This window comes from Gobio gobio (assembly GCF_949357685.1).
Source record: "Gobio gobio genome assembly, chromosome: 7".
In the NCBI taxonomy this organism is placed as follows: domain Eukaryota; kingdom Metazoa; phylum Chordata; class Actinopteri; order Cypriniformes; family Gobionidae; genus Gobio; species Gobio gobio.
This window is the reverse complement of record NC_137103.1, coordinates 30,179,594-30,200,275: the sequence shown is the minus strand read 5'-3', so window position 1 is coordinate 30,200,275 and position 20,682 is coordinate 30,179,594. Positions and strand designations below refer to the sequence as shown.

The window sequence follows — 20,682 nt, the reverse complement described above, 5'->3', positions numbered from 1 at the left end:
CACCTCTGACAATCGCTGAGCTTCAGGAAGCCTCCAGACACCGGACAGAGCTGGAGTTCAGTTATGGTAATGGGGGTTTTTTTTCCGAAAGACGGGCTGTACGCAGTAGACCAATCAGAGCAGAGTAGGCTCACGGAAAGGAGGGATTTAGAGAGACGGATTCATCCATCGAGTCGTTTGAGAATGACCTTTGATGCATGTAAACCTGTTGTTGGAGACCTCCAAAACTAAATTGGGACACTTTAAAATAGCATAATAGGGGCACTTTAATCTAAGCCCTGTCTGTGAAACCAGGCCTAAAATTGTCAGCCCTAATCAGAGAATGTAGATTGACTGTTAATTTTAAAACTAAATTGTGTATTTCATTCTAGTCCGTTTGTGTGTTTTTTTAGAGGATAGCAAGGATTTTTACTTTTCTGTCATCTGTAGAGGTCTCAGGTAGTTGGTCAAAAGGTTCTGGAGCTCCTTTGAATACTCGGTTTCAGTTTCTAAAATGTTCTGTAGCACCTGAAGACAAACAAAAAGCAGCTATTTTTAGACAATATATTTTTTTAACACAATGATTACTTATCAGCTGCGCTCATTCACAAATGAACTGATTACGGTTTATAAACAAAACTTCCAAAATTAATCAAAGCAACCTGGTGACACTTCAAAAGGATATTTAAATGCTTACCAGGTTGTAATAGGTTTTACTGATGGATGTGGTATCAAAACCTTTGGGGGGGCTTTTAAGAGTTCCAGATTTAGGGGACACTGGTTTGTCTGTAAGGCCACATAGATTGTTTTAATAAATGTGCACTGTGGATCAAGAGAAGACAGTGTTTATATATTTATAATGGTCTAGAGCAAACTGACACATACCTGACCCTTTTACCTCTCTGACGTAATTGCTTGGAAACCAGCCTGTCCTGCCGTTGAGGGATCCTTCCCACCAGCCCCCTTCTTCTGTGCGAGTAACATTGATGATGTCACCCTTGTTGAAAGAAAGCTCATCCTCATTGGTCTGCTGGAAATTGAAGCGAGCTTTAACCACTAACTGAGTGTTACTGTTCTCCGTCATGTCCTATAAGAGAGAGAGAGCACTTATGTTTACATACAGCTTCATGAGTCAAAAATCAAAACTGACCCATTTATATCAAGTAATATGTTTACACAAGATATAGTTTCAGGACATTGCTTTTATCATTAAAACTTGCTTCAAACTAGACAGCAAATAGCAGACTAAGAATATTCTCTTCAAATACAATTTTTTTAACCTTAATGGACATAGTGTTTCTTGAGTAAAGATAACGCTGTGCTCAAACATCAGTTCTTTATTTAACCTTGCATGCAAAGAAGCAGATCTCCAAACTGTGCACCGCTTATTCTAAATGGAGGCGGGGTTGAGTTATGATATTTGACTGTCAGTTTGAGGAGGCAATGGATTTACGAGGTTTAGTAACACTAACAACCTTTTTTAAATGCTTTTTATTGGTTAAATGTTTGTAAAACCCACATACAGACGTAAAAGGATGACCAATAGCATTCATTTTTATAAAACAAGGTTTTGGCCCGACAGCGATGATATGTTCTTATTTGTAGAAATTATTTTTTACATATGCTGCGGCACAGTGGTTGGGAAACAATGCACTACATTATTATAGGCATTGTACAGAGGTAATATGAAAAGAAAATGCCATCAATTGCCAATTATACCAATTTATTATTCATCAGCAGTAGATCAAAATCACTTGCCATAAATGTGGGCTATTTGGTGATTGCAAACATCTTTACTTTGAAACATGCAGTGCTGGCATTTAATTAATTAAATCATAGCCCTTTAATATTAATTATCACATTTAAGCAATATTGTGATTCCGGTTTTTCCGTCCCCAGATTGAAGACCTCCTGAAATTAAAATTGAGACTTTAAAGGATTAGTTCATTTTAAAATGAAAATGATCCCATGATTTGCCTTCCGTATTCAACTTACGAAAAAAGCTTAACTGGCCCGACGTATGACGCAAGTGTTTTGACAGAGGTCTGGTGGAAGCTAGACATTTTACTTTATTAAGTTTTAAATAAGGATATTTTTCTTACAAAAACCCATCAATTTGCTTTAGAAGGCCTTTACTAACCCCCCGGAGCCGTGTGGAGCATGTTTATGATGGATGGATGCACTTTTTTGACCTTTAAACACGTGGGCCCCATTCACTGCCATTATAAAGCTTAGAAGAGCCAGGATATTTATTAATATAACTCGGTCTGTTTTCATCATAAAGAAGAAAGTCATATACACCTAGGATGGCTTAAGGGTGAGTAAATCATGGGGTAATTTTCATTTTAAAGTGAACTAATCCTTTAAAGCAGCACCGATGGAACAGTCACTGAATCCTTCAAAATGAATTTGTATGTCTTGGGGCCAAAAAAATATCATGACCCCAAACTCTGGAACTTGTAGTATAGATGTTATGCACATGTACATATATTTTCATTGTGATCTGGTGAGGTTGGTTCAGAGGTCTCACCCCAAAGTTACTCACAAGGCTGCGGAACTGGTTATGGAGCAATTTAGAAGATCGTCCCAGTGAGGACTGGGAGGCCAGCGATTCGAAGGATTTGATCCGGTGGGCGGAAGAGTGACGCGAACATACAGAGTCACTGCCTATGCCTATATCTACACCAACAGAGAGAACACAGAAGAGGATAACAATCAATGGGTACATCTGTAACAGTGTCACACACTATTAGAATAGCATGCATTAATTCATTTAAATTTAAAATGCTTTTTTAAAAGGTACACTAAATAACATTCTTTTTGTTTGAAATTTTACATCAACCCTTCTTCCAAAACATGTTTTTGTCTTACCCCGATTCACTATGGTAAGCCTTTTTTCGGGATGGTTTCATGGGAAATTGTGTACATTCACTCGCCCCTGCATGTCTCGTCATATCCGTAAATACAGAAAAGTTGCTCCGGCATAGCTTAGTTGTCACAAAAAGCGAGAAAGGTTGACATGGAGCACACTAAATCTCGAACCTCTGGGGAATCACCCATTGAGAAATCAACATTGGCTTGGCTTCTCAGAGATGCCGAGAACTGAGGGATTTTAAATATTGTAAAAGTGTATTTTATCGAACAGATAAATTGCCATATGTAGCTCTCTAACAAGTTAATTGTAAAGCATTATCTGTTGTGAAGGGTCATTTAATTATGGGTTGTAGCGCTGTGCTGGAATTTATTTTCAAGGAAGTACTGTGTCTATATACGAGTATAGCTAGAGTAGTGTCTTCAGCTAGTCAGCTTGAGATCCTTTCCATCAAAACTGGTTATATCTCTTAAGCCTAGTAGTGAATGTTTTATGAGTAGTAGGATAACCATATTCATCCACAAAGCCACGCAGAGCCAAAGCACAACACGTTTTTTTAACCGCTAGATAGTGTACCTTTAAAAAAAGCTATGTTTTTGTGCCAATTCATATTGTGAAAATCTAAACGGGATAATTCTAGATAGACTTACCTGCAGTCACTTTATTGAGGGCAACCAGTGTAGTGAGGACTCTGCTGAAGTTGTGGCCCTGAAGCAGGTCACCTGCCTCAAATGGCTATAGAGAAAGAAAAACATTATATAACATCATTAATCTAGACTACATGCATGTCAGTTACCCATACTAGTCATGTTAACCATATAGGACTAGGGGTGTGTGATACTACAGTGGCATGAAAAAGTATGTGAACCGCTTGCAGAATCTGTGAAAATGGGAATAATTTTAACTAAATAAGGGGGATCATACAAAATGCATGTTATTTTTTATTAGTACTGTCCTGAATAAGATATTCTACATAAAATTTTTTTACATATAGTCCACAAGACAAAAAAATAGCTGAATTTATTAAAATAACCCTGATAAAAAGTTTATGAACCATTGATTCTCAGTGCTGTGTGTCGCTCCCTGGATGATCCACGGCTGTTTTTTTTGTTTTGTGATGATGGTTGTTCATGAGTCCCTTGTTTGTCCTGAGCAGTTAAAAAAAATCCTCCAGGTCCTGCACATTCTTCAGTTTTCCAGCCTCTTTTTCATATTTCAACCCTCTCCAGCAATGACTGTATGATTTTAAGATCCATCTTTTCACACTGAGGACAATTGACCTATCGGTAAGCCCCGCCCCCCTTAGTTACTGTTGCTAACTCGGACAAACAAACGGAGTTGCTATATCTTATATCTATATCAATGACAGCTGTCAGTGTGCAAACCTTATCCCAAGATGTTTTTGGACCTTTTCGAGGGTGCAGTTAATAACTGGTCAACTTTGTATCTGCAAAACAACTCCGATAAACTGCGAGTTCGAGCTCTCCCTTTCACTACCCGTAGACTATAATACCCATCAAAATAGGAGTCCTCCTTAAGAGGACAGATAATGTAGACCTTAAACATATCTAAAATTAAATTAATTTACATATAACCAGTTTAATATGGAGAGGCACTGAAATGTAGACCTTCGTGTTTTTGACCTACAGTGTTACATGACGAGAGAACAGTTAGTTATTTCGGTTTGTATGTTAGCAGGGACTTTAATCGTAACTTAACGAGAGTATGACAAACAGAAAATCCTCTCAGGATCCCTGGAATCAGTGTTACAGTACCTCAGGCATCGTTTTGCCATTTTTGTAGCATAAACACCATCAAACCGATGAGAGCTTCGGATTTTCCAACTGCTATTGGCTCATCTGCGTTCGAGGGGAGGGGCTTACCGGTCAATTGAGGGACTCAAACACAACTACTAAAAAAGGTTCAAACATTCACTGATGCTCCAGAAGGAAACACAATGCATTAAGAGCCGGGGGGTGAAAACCTATTGAATTTGAAAATCAAGGTAAATTGTACTTAATTTGTCTTCCGGGAAACATGCAAGTATCTTCTGTTACTTCTGAAGGGCAGTACTAAATGAAAAAATATATATATTTAAACAAAATAAGAAAAATTTGGACATCTTCATCCTGTTCAAAAGTTTTTTTTTGTATGATCCCTCTCATTTAGTTAAAATTATTCCCATTTTCACAGATTCTGCAAGGGGTTCACATACTTTTTCATGCCACTGTATATATGGCCTACGATAATATAGTGATCAATCTGACATTATCAAGTATTTCACTTATTTTTCAATTCAAAAACACACCAGGAGAGTGCATGGCACGCATAAACTACGTAATGTAGTCTAGTTAGTCTAGTGCACGCTTTTAGAGTGCACGCTTTCACTGTGTGATTTAGTCTATTAAAATGCATTGAGTGCCCCCAATATTCAAGCTAAAGGGGTAAAAATACCTCTATATGTCTTATATTTATATAATTTAATACAATCAATATCACACGAAGAGTGCCATTTTTTCTCCAAATATCATGTTGATTTTATACAACAGTTCAATAAAACAACAAGTTACTATTAAGTGACATTTTAGATGCAATATTGCCTGTTTTTGCCCTATTTCGCCAGCAAAAATAGATCCAAACAAAACCACAGCAGGGCTCGGCATTAACGCTTGTCCGGGACAAAGTGGATTTTTTGAAGGGGCAAGTGAACAAGAATTTTACTTGCCCGACGGACAAGTATCATGAGTAAAACGTCAAAACAAAAAATAACTAGGGAATCACCAAAGTGGAGATCGATAGTGGATAATAATATAAAACGAACTGACGTTAACAAGGTTGTCCTGTTGAGGCTCGCAAAGCCTCTCGAGGAGAAAATCGAAAACAAAGGAGCGCCGCTCATACAAAGAAACTCAGTTAACATACACGGGTAAAATGGTGTAGTTTTTATATTTATAACATATGATACAGTTAAGCAACATCACACTAACAAGAGTGTTGTTTTCCTGAATACCATCACGACTGAAAATGACGCTGATTTCATAATAAGCAATTAATTAACATCAAGTCACTTACATTTTAGATGCAATATGGACTGTTTTTGCTCTATTTCAGCAGCGAAAATAGTTCCAAACAAATAACACAGCAGAACCGTAACGCATCTCACAGCAACAGTGTGTTAATGAATGATTCAGAGTTTGATAATAAATGAATCGTTTGAATGAATCGGTTGAATCAAGATTTAATGACCTATTCGTAAACGACCGCTTAATTCTTGAATGAATCAGCCGTTTCACTGAATCGACTCAATGACTCGCTCATTAAGACGGTCACATGCTGCCACCTACTGGTGGTTTAGTTTCATCTTTCCAACATTTTTTATTTGATATTCAAAAATATTTAAAATAATCTCATAACATTATTTAATGCAGTTGTAATTTTTCAGTGTAAATGATTTCATTTGATTGGTAACAGCCTATAGTGTCTTATTCTAATTTAATTTATAGATCAAATTTAAGAATATAAAAGGAAAGCTGAAGCATAGCCTATATTTCATAAGATTGTGGAAAAATGCCCTTTATAAAAAGGTAAAAATATCACAAATATGCATATGTAAACATGTCAAAGCTGATTGAACACTGGTGAGAATATTGCTTCAGAATAGATAATATTTACAAAAAAAATCCGGACAAGCAAATGTTTTACTCGGACAAGTGGATGACAGATTTACTTGTCCGAAGGACAAGCGTGTGAACAGGCTTAATGTCGAGCCTTTTGCATCTCTGAGCAACACACTCAGAATTTGTCACAAAATATGACGCATATTTGGGTTTAAAAAAGGGCTTTATGAAGGTAAAAATGCCCATAAAAGATAAGAATCAATTAAAAATTATTGGAAAAGATAATTTATGTCACTGCTGCGAACTGACCACCACACAGAATATGAAGAATATCAAAAACTTTAGGAGTCAGCTGTCCACGGCAGTCCTAAACCTGCCAAGGTACCACCACAAACACACTCAGCAAAATGTCATCTAATTATCGTTATCAATAAAATCCCAGAAAATATCTGGGGAAAAAAAATCTAATTTTTTTATCAATAATCGCACACACCTATATAAACTATAGCATATTTCAAGCACATTAAGCTTAAAAGGGTTAATTCACCCAAAAATTCTGTCACCATTTACACTTCATCATGTCATTCCAAATAAGCATTTATTGAATTATATTTAATTATTTTCATTTGTGTGCACCAATATAGCAAAAATGTTGTAAACAGCTATACCATATATTTGTTTTTTTTAATCATGAAAAATGCTTGTGAGACAAGGAAGGATCACAAATCTAATCTAATGATATATTTTAAAAAACAAAATGCACTAAACAAAACATATCCATTGTGATATTCACAATATTGCTTGCCCGCAAAATCTTTGTGAATATATGGTGACTATTCCATAGGCCATCCAGACCAAGTACGTACATTCAAACAGTCCACATTCAGCATCTATGCAGACAATCATCAGACATTTGTTATGCGTGCTGTTGGGCCTCTGAGCAGGTGGTGTGGTTAGCTAGGGGTCACTGATGTCTCTTTGCTTATGAAGTGAGAAATCTGATTTGTTCAGCTCTAGATGGTCTGTCCTGTGCTGCTCTTTTGCAGTGATAGAACTGTTTGATTGACAGTTATGTGTACTTCTGTGAATGGACAGTGGCTCTGTGCATGTGAACTTCAGTGGGAGTAAAATATCATCTTCAACTTTACTTTCCGCTCTGATTACAGTTTATGCCCTGAGAGAAGCAAAAACAAGTGTGTGTGTGTGTGTGTGTGTGTGTGTGTGGATGTGTATAAGTGGACAATGCATCATCTTGAGCGCGTTGCCTTTCAAAGTAATGCTGCTCCTTCAATGATTTACTACATAACTGTAAGGGATGTATATGTTTGAAAAATAATGCCCTACTTCCACAGCTAAAATACAAGAATATCCATCATCGGTTTTATGGAAATTCTTTTATATTCTCCTACCACCATAATTCCATGAAAAACACGCATTTCAGAATTTAATTAAAAATCAAATCAAACACCTGAACCACACTTAAAAAGCAGTTTCAGAAACAAGTTTACTATGCTAGTTCGGGGACAGCAAGATTGAAAGGGAAAAAAGAGAAACTAATAATTTTATTCAGCAAGGATGCATTAAATTGATCAAAAGTGGCATTTATAATGTTACAAAATATTCTTTTGTTCTTTTGAAATCCTAAAATAAATGCATCACATGTTCGACAAAAATATTAAGCAGCACATCCTTTTTGTCAATATAATCAAAATAAATGTTTATTGAGCACCAAATCAGCATAGAACGATTTCTGAAGGATCATGTGACACTGAAGATTGGAGTTAGGATGCAGAAAAAAACTTCAGTTTTACCATCACAGGAATAAATAACATATTAAATTAGAAAATATTTGCAGCCTTGGTGAGCATAAGACTTTCAAAGACATAAAAAAAAACATACGACCGTAAACAGTATAGTGACACAATAAGAGCCACTGTTTTTAAAACATTATTTACTATGATCATATTTACATTGAACAAAATTATAAAAATGAAACACTTGTTTTTGCCCCCATTTTTCATGAGCTGAATTCAAAGATCTAAGACTTTTCTATGTACACAAAAGACCTATTTCTCTCAAATATTGTTCACAAATCTGTCTAAATCTGTGTTAGTGAGCACTTCTCCTTCGCCGAGATTATCCATCCACCTCACAGGTGTGGCATGTCAGGATGCTGATTAGACAGCATGATTATTGCACAGGTGTGCCTTAGGCTGGCCACAATAAAAGGCCACTCTAAAATGTGCAGTTTTATCACACAGCACAATGCCACAGATGTTGCAAGTTTTGAGGGAGCATGCAATTGGCATGCTGACTGCAGGAATGTCCACCAGAGCTGTTGCCTGTGAATTGAATGTTCATTTCTCTACTATAAGCCATCTCTAAAGGCGTTTCAGAGAATTTGGCAGTACACCCAATCGGCCTCACAACTGCAGACCAGCATAATTCACCTCCAAGATTGTCTGAGACCAGCCACCCGGACAGCTGCTGCAACAATCGTTTTGCATAACCAAAGAATTTCTACACAAATTGTCAGAAATCGTCTCAGAGAAGCTCATCTGCATGCTTGTTGTCCTCATCTGGGTCTCGACCTGACTGCAGTTCGTCGTTGTAACCGACTTGAGTGGGTAAATGCTCACATTCGATGGCATCTGGCACTTTGGAGAGGTGTTCTCTTCACAGATGAATCCCGGTTTTCACTGTACAGGGAAGATGGCAGACAGCGTGTATGGCGTCGTGTGGGTGAGCGGTTTGCGGATGTCAACGTTGTGGATTGAGTGGTCCATGGTGGCGGTGTGGTTATGGGCAGGCGTATGTAATGGACAATGAACACAGGTGCATTTTAATGATGGCATTTTGAATGCACAAAGATACCGTGATGAGATCCTGAGGCCCATTGTTGTGTCATTCATCCACGATCGGCGTATACGACAACGTGTTCCAGTTCCTGCCAATATTCAGCAACTTCGCACAGCCATTGAAGAGTGGACCAACTTTCCACAGGTCACAATCAACAACCTGATCAACTCTATGCGAACGGAGATGTGTTCCACTGCGTGAGGCAAATGGCTGTCTAATCAGCATCTTGATATGCCACACCTGTGAGGTGGATGGATTATCTCGGCAAAGGAGAAGTGCTCACTAACACCGATTTAGACAGATTTGTGAACAATATTTGAGAGAAATGGGCCTTTTTTGTACAAAGATCTTAGATCTTTGAGTTCAGCTCATGAAAAATGGGGGCAAAAACAAAAGTGTTGCGTTTATAATTTTGTTCAGTGTATATTACTGTTTCGTGATGTGCTACTGCCAGACTGTACGATAAAATAACAGTAACAATTATAAATGTTCGATTGTCACACGTTATCATATCTTTTGGTTTGCTTCCATCACGTTCCAAAACAAACAAATACAAATAAATAAATTAAAATCTTTCATATTTAAAGTACTTAAGTCACTAGATTACAGAATTATGTATTTGTTTTTGTTTTTTGCCCTACTGTGGTGTGATCCCATTTAGAGAGAAATCAAATATTAAAAACAATGGGAATTGCGTGATGGAGTCTGAGGAAAATTTATAGCCAGACTCTGCAGATCTGAAAATGTCATCATGTAGTTAAGCTTGAGATCACATCATCACAGCTGAATGGCCTCAGTGCTTCATGGTGAAGGAGCTTCAGAAGAGGATGTTCATGAGTAAACTGGACACTGAGCAGATTAGCGAAAATCCTGTAAACAACAAATTTAGACCAAGGGTATAAGCTTTCATCCCTTGAGGTCAAAAAGTCCTACTTTAATACAAAAAAGTGCAAATCAAGCTCTCAGAAGATTAAAAAAAGCCTTATTTCAATCAGGCATATAGTTGTATCAAATAACCTATGTGATGTAAATCATTGGGAAGAGGGAAATGTGCACACAAACCATAGGCTGAGTTTGCAGACACTCCTGAGACATAACGACAATAAAACGCCCTTGCAATTTCTGTGACAAGCACTCACAGCTGTAATGTTTCATACACAAGCCTAAAAATAAGTGTTTACTAACAGCTCATTGCTATTCCAAAATTTAGCACACTGTGGTCTTGCTAGTGGTGACAGGGTTGATCCCAAATGGAGCCTTGGGCATTGCAAGGTCAACCGGACACCTTTTAACAGGTCAGAGAGAAGCAAATTACTTTGACAGAGGTGTAACAGCAAACACCAAAGCAAGAACACTCAATATGAGAAAACTCAATTAAGCACGAGGTGATTCAAAATGTACAATGTACATTATGTCTTCAGAATTACTAGAAAGCTACAGACAGGTGAGTTTTTTATAATGTGGAGCTTAACTCTGACCCATTTTAAGTATGAATAACATTTTTAATAATATAAAGAACCTTTTTCCTCTACAGAGAACCTTTTGTGCAATAGAAATATTCCATGGATGTTAAAGGTTCTTCACGGAACAATGGATGCCAAAAAAGAACTATTATTGTTAAGAGTGTATAGCGACGCCAGAACTGAAAGTGTATATGTATGCAAACAAACCCTGAGATGAATTCATTAACACAGTCACTGGCAGAACATTTACATCTCTAGACATTTACAAACCTAGATCATGGTGCAGAAGCAATCTTAGATTTACACGCACGGAGCAATGATACACACTGAACTTGAGAAAAGGGTACAAGATATTGTCAGTACATGTTTAGATAACACTTTTGACATTATGCGGGTCCCATGATCTCCATATGTGACGTGGGCCTCCACCTCACCACATCTAGATACACTTGACAATACATTAGCATTGCCCTGAACCATCTGTTCCTTAATAAATGCGCATAGATCAAAATCCTACTAGCCCTTTGTATGTCTTTCTGTGCATTTTTGTGTCCAAACTGACACGTTAATAACCATTTTAACTAATCAAGCCATAAATTGTTTAATAGTGGACAGAATGTTTTAGAAAACAGATTTTTATTTACATTATATTAAAATGAATACTAAATAAATAGTAATTAAATAATTAGTTTTAGACTGCAAAAGCATTATATAATATTGTAGCATTTTTGCTCTAATACAATATAGCATTATATAACAGCAAATAAAACCAGATCATTTAATTCAACTGAATATACAGCACAGGCCTAAAAATGTCTGTACATTAATATTTGTCTTCATCATGTTGGGCGTTAAAAAAAGTTTAAAACACATTATTAAAGTCACTCCTGTTGAACTAAACCAAGCAGAAAACAAAGCTTCTATAAAGAATCCTTACCAATAACTCAAATTCATGCAGACTCAAGTGACACAGACAAACTGTACATGAATGGACAAAGCAACGCCATTCATATGTGACACAGCGCACAATATCGATGCTGTACTGCACAAATCGCCACTAAAATCTAGATATTTTGTTGACGATACGTACAACAACCCCCAAATAAACCCTAGAAGCATTTCCAGAACACTACAAAGCTTTTGTCTCGTCAGACTATGGCAATGAATCGATCTGGAGGGCATGATCCAGAGTTGCGTCCCCTCTGTCTACAGCACGTCTCTTTTGTTGATTGTTTTCATTGTGGCGCCAATGCAGCAACTTACAGTACAGTCCAGATACCATAAATACACCAACTTACCTCGACGCGAAACACCGCGCAGCCCTTCAGGAACTCCGTGATGTTGCTCAAGCACTCGTTCTCGTTCTTGGGATCTTGAAAGATCTGAGGAAAACGGGAAGAGCAGTTGGAAAGTGTGTAAGCTTTGGGGGTGAAGGACTGGCTCAAGTATCCTGCACGAGAGTCCACGGGCTGACTGACTGAATGTCTATAACCACATCCACACACACATCGTGAGTTAAACAGCACCGTGGAAGTGGACAGCAGGAGGAGGAAGTGACGTTTCCAGATGGACGCCGAACACAATGGGACGAAGGGGACGTGAACGACACACCCCTGCTCTGGCGGGGGAAATCAAAACGGACCCGTCATTCAGATCAAGTATTTTGAGAGGTAAAATGTAAACCAAAACATTAGTAAACTTCAAACGTCAAATTTTGAGTTCTGGCAGTGTATTCGCTGTAAAAAAAAAAAAAAAAAAAATGCTCTTCGTTAATGTGAGTCATGGGATTTGTTATTTGGCTACTGCAGCAAGAAGGCACATGTTAAGTGTTGTGAGCTCACTAGACCAGCATAAGCTACAAAAAAGAAAACACGTGGTGGATTGCCACAGAAATGTGTCTGGGCCCTGGGGTGGAACCAGAAGGAATGAAGTCAATATATTCTGTAACTGTACAAATACATAAAATACAAGAACTACCATTTTGCACAGATCGGCACTATTTTGAAACCTTTTTGAGAACCGCTAGGTACCCTTTTGAAAATAGCTTGAGTATCTTATTGTGTACCTCCCCAAAACATTTCTCCCTTAATGGGGTTACTGATTCTTTCAGGAACTGCAGTGGGCTCCATTTTGTAAGTTCCCTGGAGACCTTATGCCTAGAGGTTCTCCAGAGGGTTTCACAAGTGTGGCAATCTGTTTCTTTTCATTTTTTTCAGTGCAGAATTATCAGAATTCATTTTAATCAGAAGTGTCTGCCAATCCACCCACACTTATGTGAAATAATAACAGTATTTACAAAAGAATTCAGTGCAATAGCTTTAGTTTAAGCTTGTAGTGTCTCAACCTTCTTTTAGGGCCCATTCTTTCTGTTTTATTTTGTTTCCCTAAATCAAATAGGATGCAAATAACATATATACTGTGTGTGTATGTATGTATGTATATATATATATATATATATATATATATATATATATATATATATATATATATATATATATATGTATATGTATTTATTTATTTTTAACACATTTATTCTGTTTTATATATATATATATATAATATATTTACATGTGTTTCTACAGTTAGACTAGCAGTTAAACACGTTTCATCAAATCATTTGAAAATACATAGCTCACCCAAAAATGAAAATTCCTTCATTTATTCACCCTCATGTCATTCTAAACCTGTACTACTTTTATTCATCTTCAAAGCATAATTGAAGATATTGTTATGAAACCAAGCATATTTCTGTCCCTCAAGTGAAAGTCCATTCACCCCAAAACGCTTCAAAAAGTTCATAAAGATGGAAATAGAATCCATATAAATCAAGTGGTTTAATCCAAGTCTGCTGAGAAAACACAATCCACTTTGAAGCCTCAAAGTTTTTGTTGCTTGGACTTTCAATGGAGTGACAGAAGCCTTAGGTTTCATTAAAATATCTTTATTTGCATTCTAAAGATGGAGGAAAGTCATATGGTTTGGCTTTTGACACAAAATATTTAACCTAAAACTGCAAAATGTAATTCTACATGTAGGCCAATAAAGGTGGCATGGCATCTTACGCAGAGAAGCCGTTGGCATATCCGGTTGTCGTTGGCATGTGCCAGTGGATAGTGGCATTTGCCACCAAAATGTATGACGTGCCGATGGATTGTGTCATGTGCCACTGATATTGTTGCGGAACATATCACCGTATGTTGTGACACATGCCGCTGTCTGCTTTCAAACTGTCTGCTTTAATTTTTTTCAACAACCATATGTTTAATATCTGCCTCGTTGGCTGTTATATTCATATTTACTATTATACGTTTATTTTTTTTATAATTTGTACAATGAATTTAAATACATATTGTTAGTACACAGGTGATAACAACAATTTTGATAACTCAACACATTTTTTTCTGTTTGCATATGATTGACAGTTCAGCAGTGTCATTTGGAATTATGAAAGATATTTAGATAGATGAGACTAAGCATTATTGAATTATAGGCTTATGTATATATATTTAGATCAGTGTCAGACTCTGATTACTTGTTTTTGTTTTTGCTGCATCTAAATCACAAATTCACCACCCGTGGATCTTCTTCAACAGTAAGTTTTGGTTTATCTTGTGTGGCCAATGTTACACTCACTTGTACTGACACGCAGGGCTCTACATAGCGACCATTTTGGGCGCATTTGCGCCTGAAAATTACTGCGTGCGACTGTGAAAAAATATTTAGGCGCACTGGTGCGAGTGACCCGATCAATTCTCATGAATAAATGTAGCCTATAATACAATCGGAATAAAAACTACAACTGCCAAAGTGCATCAACACTGACTGAGCAACAGTTGCGTTTCGTTCTGCGATCGACTGCTTGTCATGCCTTCTGTCAGCAGAGTATGTGCAAAAAACGTGTGCGAAGGACTAAACTTCATAGTTTACCAGGTGAAACGGGTGTGACGCGGCAATGCACACTTACCAGACGCCTCGCGCTGATGTTTATTTGCAGCCAAATCCAAATTAACTAGAAATACCACATTTGGATTATCATAAACAAGGTCGGAAATTATCGGGGGCTTGGGGCAAAAATGAATTGCTAAATAATTATTTAAAAAATCCCCTGTATCAGTTCTTGATTTAATCTTTAAGGCCTGTACACACCGGGACGAATATCGCGCGCACTTATCGCCAGCGTTTTTCGTGCCGTTTTTCGGCGCGTCTTGAGTGTTCACACCCAAGCGATTTTCACTGGCGCTGCGCCGAGTGAACGTGCACATTCAGTAGATGCGCTCCCGGTACACAAGATGGTGCTGCGGCACTTTATGACACTCGCTTGTCACACAGAAGGAGAAGAGAGACAGTATTTACGTGCTTGCCAAAACCATAGACATATTATGTATATGGACAAAACCATTCACACACTTTTTGCTAACTGGCAAGCAGCATTAGCAGTTCATCTTCTTCTTTGTCTACTTACTACTTCTTCGTCGTATCAATGTGTGCTCGTCAAGACTGTTTTGTGCTTGAGCGCCACCAAGTCGTGTTTTAAGGCCTGTTCACACCGGGGCGATTTTCGCGCGCGTTTATCGCCGACGTTTAACGCCTCGTGACTAAACAATGGGCGCCAATGTGAGTGTTCACACCGACGCGTAAAACGGCAGGCGTAAAAGCGTCATTTTAAAAAAAACGCCTCGGGTTCGTTTTTTTATTTTGACGCGGCGCGTTAAAAACTGTCCGACCAATGAGATCAGCGCTTTTGTTCACGTGCCTGGAGCTGCTGAAGTGACAGTAAAACACGACTTGGTGGCGCTCAAGCACAAAATCGGTCTTGCCGAGCACACACTGATACGACGAAGAAGTAGTAAGTAGACAAAGAAGAAGATGGGCTGCTAATGCCGCTTGCCAGTTAGCAAAAAGTTGGTGAATGGTTTTGCCAAAGACATAATATATCTGTGGTTTTGGCAAGCACGTAAATACTGTCTCTCCTCTTCTTCTGTGTGACAAGCGAGTGTCAGAAGCGTAAGTGCCGCAGCACCACCTTGTGTACCGGGAGCGCATCTACTGAATGTGCACGTTCACTCGGCGCATCGCCAGTGGAAATCGCTTGGGTGTGAACACTCAAGACGCGCCGAAAAACGGCACGAAAAACGCTGGCGATAAGCGCGTACGATATTCGTCCCGGTGTGTACAGGCCTTTACTGTCACTTCAGCAGCTCCAGGCACGTGAACAAAAGCGCCGATCTCATTGGTCGGACAGTTTTTTACGCGCCGCGTCAAAATAAAAAAACGAACCCGAGGCGTTTTTTTAAAAATGACGCTTTTACGCCTGCCGTTTTGCGCGTCGGTGTGAACACTCACATTGGCGCCCATTGTTTAGTCCCGAGGCATTAAACGTCGGCGATAAACGCGTGCGAAAATCGTCCCGGTGTGAACAGGCCTTTAGGCTATCAGCTTCAGTCCACAACTTTTCTCATGTTTAAAAATACTAGATGTATATATGAATGAGTACATCATGAATCCATTTTCCAAACCGTGTTTTTATCTTACCCTGAATCACTACGGTACACATATAATACGTGTTTATATTCTGACTATTTTATTCCAGTTTGGTTCGCAGCGCTGCGGAGGAGCACAGTCCCTGTGTGACTCACCATAGACACACACAGAGAGAAGTAGCTCCGGCTGCAATGTTCTTCCGCAAGACGCGTGCAGTTATGTTTACTAAAGCGCCAGAGCGCCTAAAGTTTATGCAAATGTTATACTGACCTTGTACAAAAGTCCAATAGACAAGCTGATGTTAAGTAACAACGTTTTAGCCACAATACTGTTTATTTCGTGAAAATCAAAACTACACCAGAACTGTTGCGCATCTTCAAGCTGTTCGATTCGAATGAATCTGCGTTTGAACGATTGAATCAATGATTCACGCATAGACTTGACACGCCCCCTATTGACGGTTTTATTTTCATATTTATACTTTGCATTAACTTTTTATTTAAAATATCAAACTTTTAAAGTTGAACTTGTACATAAGTAACATAACCCATTTCTAAATTCAAAAACTTATATTTAAAACATTCATACAACATTATTTACCCATGAGCTGCGTCTTCTTAAACAGTCTAAACACCACTTCAGATAGAGCTGCTGTGCCACTTTTACACTGCAAAGATGGATCTTTTGATGCTGATTTAATTAGATTGGTAACAGTCTGATTGTGTCTTATTGCTCTAACTGAATTTATTTTTTAAATTAACATTTTAAAAACAACTTTTTTATTTTAATTGAAGAAATTGATAAGATGATCCATGTATTTAATAAGATTAGAAAAAATTGCTCTTATAATGGTAAAAATGCCCCAGGACATTAATTTAAAGGGACAAAGATAGTCCTGTAATGGGAAAGTTATAATTGGAATGCGTGTTATTGATCAGAAAGTGCTCCTAAATTTTTGACTGTGCTCCTCAAGAAAAATGTTAGCGTAGAGCCCTGCTGACACCTACTGGCGTGCATATAGCATAATGCACAAATAAAGGTTTACAGTAAAAGATGCGACTGTTAATGCAGTATTCGTAGTGACCCATGATAGATTTATTTTGTGCGTTTCCTAGAATGGGCAGTTTGCGTGATCAACAACATACAGTAGCACTGGGGTATTGCATAACATACAGCGCCACGTTTTGTGCCACTCAAATACAGATGTGCCACAAACTGACTACATGTTTGAAAAATATTACTGATTTGTAAATACATTTAATATATTACTATATACTATATACTACTATATTACATTTAATACTAAAGTAGGCTATTTAGGATTTTGAACTCATCTGTCAGTCACTACTGGAGGTGACACAACATACGGTGACATGTTCCACAACAGTAGCACATGATGCAATCCATTGGCACGTGTCAAGTTTTTGTGAAAAAAATCCATACATTTATCTGCCAATAGACCCTTCGCTCGAAGAAATCAGGACAGAAGTGGTTGAAAGTGGACAAAAGAGACCAGGTTAAAACACCAGGTGTAAGCGGGTATGTGTCTCCCTCGTACCAAATCGCATCTTAAAACCAGGTGTAAAAAGGGCCTTAGATGGCATGGAGCAACATAGGGCTTTAAGTTCTTGTTCTAGCAAACAGCTAGATTGCAAGATGATTTGCTGAATGATGTTCAAGAATGAAAGTATCAGGAAATCAAATTGCAATGTCAATAAAGCCTTCCTTCTTTGCAGTGTCATCCTATTAAGAGCTGCAAAAGATACCTAAGACGGTACTATAGGAAATGGATACTTCCTTTTAGGTCAGCCGGCTTAACGGCTGAAGCTATTATATTTACATTTTGTAGTGAATTGTCAGGACACCTTATGTTTGAACACCTTCATGTTTTTTTTTTTTTAAATGGTTTCTGTTCATTTAGAGATACAAAATGGGGTAACGAGTCAAGAAATTGACTATTGCAGTATGAGTCTGATTTTGAATCAGATCTGCCCTAAAAGTTAAACATACTCGTTATCTTTATTGCACAGAGAATTGACCAGAAGAACCAAGTGTCGAAGATAATTTTGTTCAATTATTGATCAGTTTCATATTTTGCAATATTATTTGGGTCATTATGTACTGATGAAATTAATGGCAGTGACATGAATCACACAAGTAATATATATAAAAAAAAAATTAAAAAAAGTTTTTACATGTTAATTGTTGCATTTTGTTGCAGGTAAGTTCTGTTGCACTCTGACTGGCGACATGAACAGTCCCAAAAGAAACATGCTGCTGCCCACACCATCTAAAAAAAGGTCAAGTGCACTAATATTTCTTTTTCCACTTTAAATATGCAAACTTTAGATTTTTTTTCTTTTTAATTTCCTCATATAGCCCTCTTGACGGGATATACACCTATACACAACTAAACATCCTATTGTTATGCTCAGTGTGAAATTTGGTAAGCAAACCAGATGGAGCCTCAAAAGAGGTTATTGCTGTCATAGACTGTAAGTCATTGTTAGAGTTGACCCTGAATATGACTGATTTCTTAAAACCCACCCCCTCCGTATACACCACACCAAGAAGGACAGACTCCATGCATTATTTATGGATAACATGAACTGCTTTAGAAAATACGCTGGATATCATTATACTTGAGTGCTTGTGTGCTGCCTTTAATTATAAAAAAGAATATATTTGAATTCTGTAGGCTACCTTCTGAGAGGCCCTGCAGGCATATTACATCGCTATGCCTTTCATAGATTTGCATTTGCCCTCAGGCATTTTGCTTAGTGGAATATATTGTTTTCACTAAGTAAACTGTTTTTACTTTAATTTATTGTGTGATTTAATGTTATTTCATTATGATTGCGTATGTGCAATTTAGTTGAGTTAAGAAAAAAACGTGTGTTGAACTACAGTTGAATGTCATTTATATGATTTTCCGAATTGCATTGCATTGGAATGAAGCATGGGGCTTGTGGGAATAAAAAAAAAAACACTGTTTCTGAATCTACTGCTTTTTGTCTATTTGCTGTCTATGCCAGCTCATTTCCCATGTAACAAGCTCTATAAACAGGGATTCATAGCTTACCTTGATAATACCTAATAGATTAATGCTATTCATACACAGCCATGTAATGCGATTTGCTAGGGCTTATATGCTCAGGTTTCCATAACGTATACAAACTAGGTTATCATTTACATCTTATAGTCGGTTAATATCTATGGTTTACCGGTTTTCTGTGAAATATGACAGTCAAAAACAAATATTTCGTTAATATTAATCGCACAATAAAATCGACGACTGCCAATGTTGTTGCCTGGAGCAACAGCAGCCCTAGCGCGCGCTGAACGCCTCAACCGACCTGCTACTGCATGGGCTGCGTTTAAATACATGTAGGCTACTGGAGGGTTGAACATCTGTTGTGACCAACAAAATATACACTATATTTGCCACCTGTGTAATAATACATATCAACGCGTGTGTGGTGTGAAGATTACAGAAAAATGAACACTGAAACACGGTGCGCCAAAGGGAGGATGCGCGCTTACTTTATCAGTAGTGCCTGGACGCAGCCGCTCCAGCAGCTTGCACAGGACAACCCCATCCTTTAGCGAAGACTGCAGAAATCCATCGGGGTCCGAAATGGTCTTTTTTGGTGATTCCAAAACCCCGAGCGTAATGAGCCAAGTAACCGTTTGTTCCGCCGGATTCATGGCCACACCAGCAAGGTCGATGCTCTCGGTATCGTGATTGTAATGGGGGGAAAATAGGCTGTCTGTTATCAACCAGTCGTTGAACTGGGAACCATTTTCTCTAAAACGTGTTATTTTTGGGATGGCGCATTGTATGGCGCTCCATGGAGATGAGTAATGCTATCGCTTCGCTCCCATTTCCTTTATTACGACAAGCTGTCAAACGCCTTTCACTGGAATACAGTCAGCGCACTAAACCTGCATCTTCCGGCAGATGACATCACAGCATAGACAGCCGTTTGTGACCAGTCGGCTTCGCATCCTGCTTTGCATGTGGACTGCATAGATTCACCTGCTCTTTGCATGACAAATGTGTCATAGCAGAAAGATCTGGGGTGCATTTGTTAGGAGACCTATGAGAGATTAGAGAGAGGGGACGTTTGGTTAACGACCTTAATAAGGGTAGGCCTATTGTAAAAAAAAAAAAAAAAAAGTTAAATTCACTGTGGGAGTGTAAAAGCATGGATAGCTTATGTAACCTAGCCTATATATAGCCTAATAGATGTTAAATATGCAATCATCCCTTTATTAGACAGGTTAAATATGCTACTGTTGTTTTATCAGACGAGTGCATTTCTTGTGTGATCCTCAGGGTGGCGTCCTTTGAACATTTGAAACTGGTTTCTTTGGCCTGCTGAAAAACATCATAAAACAGCCTGGTTGG

General features: G+C 38.1%; 1 protein-coding gene across 6 annotated transcripts in view; it reads right to left on the bottom strand.

The window, feature by feature from the left end:
• The window catches only part of arhgef7a (Rho guanine nucleotide exchange factor (GEF) 7a), a 38,837-nt gene extending 18,500 nt beyond the window's left edge, over nucleotides 1-20,337 (bottom strand). For 2 of the 6 annotated variants that reach the window (XR_013816932.1, XM_079822388.1), the window contains exons 1-7: nucleotides 19,815-20,220; nucleotides 12,089-12,172; nucleotides 3,502-3,586; nucleotides 2,525-2,658; nucleotides 865-1,066; nucleotides 677-765; nucleotides 413-507 (exon numbers count right to left, since the gene is read on the bottom strand). Coding sequence is in view for 4 of the 6 variants with exons in the window: in XM_079822388.1 (XP_079678514.1) it covers nucleotides 413-507; nucleotides 677-765; nucleotides 865-1,066; nucleotides 2,525-2,658; nucleotides 3,502-3,586; nucleotides 12,089-12,172; nucleotides 19,815-19,979 (854 nt within the window). In the remaining 2 variants the exon portion in view is untranslated. Of the gene's footprint in view, nucleotides 1-412; nucleotides 508-676; nucleotides 766-864; nucleotides 1,067-2,509; nucleotides 2,659-3,501; nucleotides 3,587-12,088; nucleotides 12,292-19,814 lie in introns of those variants that run through there. The other 4 variants (XM_079822390.1, XM_079822387.1, XR_013816931.1 and 1 more) reach the window with 3 other exon arrangements.
• Between the last annotated feature and the right edge of the window lie 345 nt (nucleotides 20,338-20,682).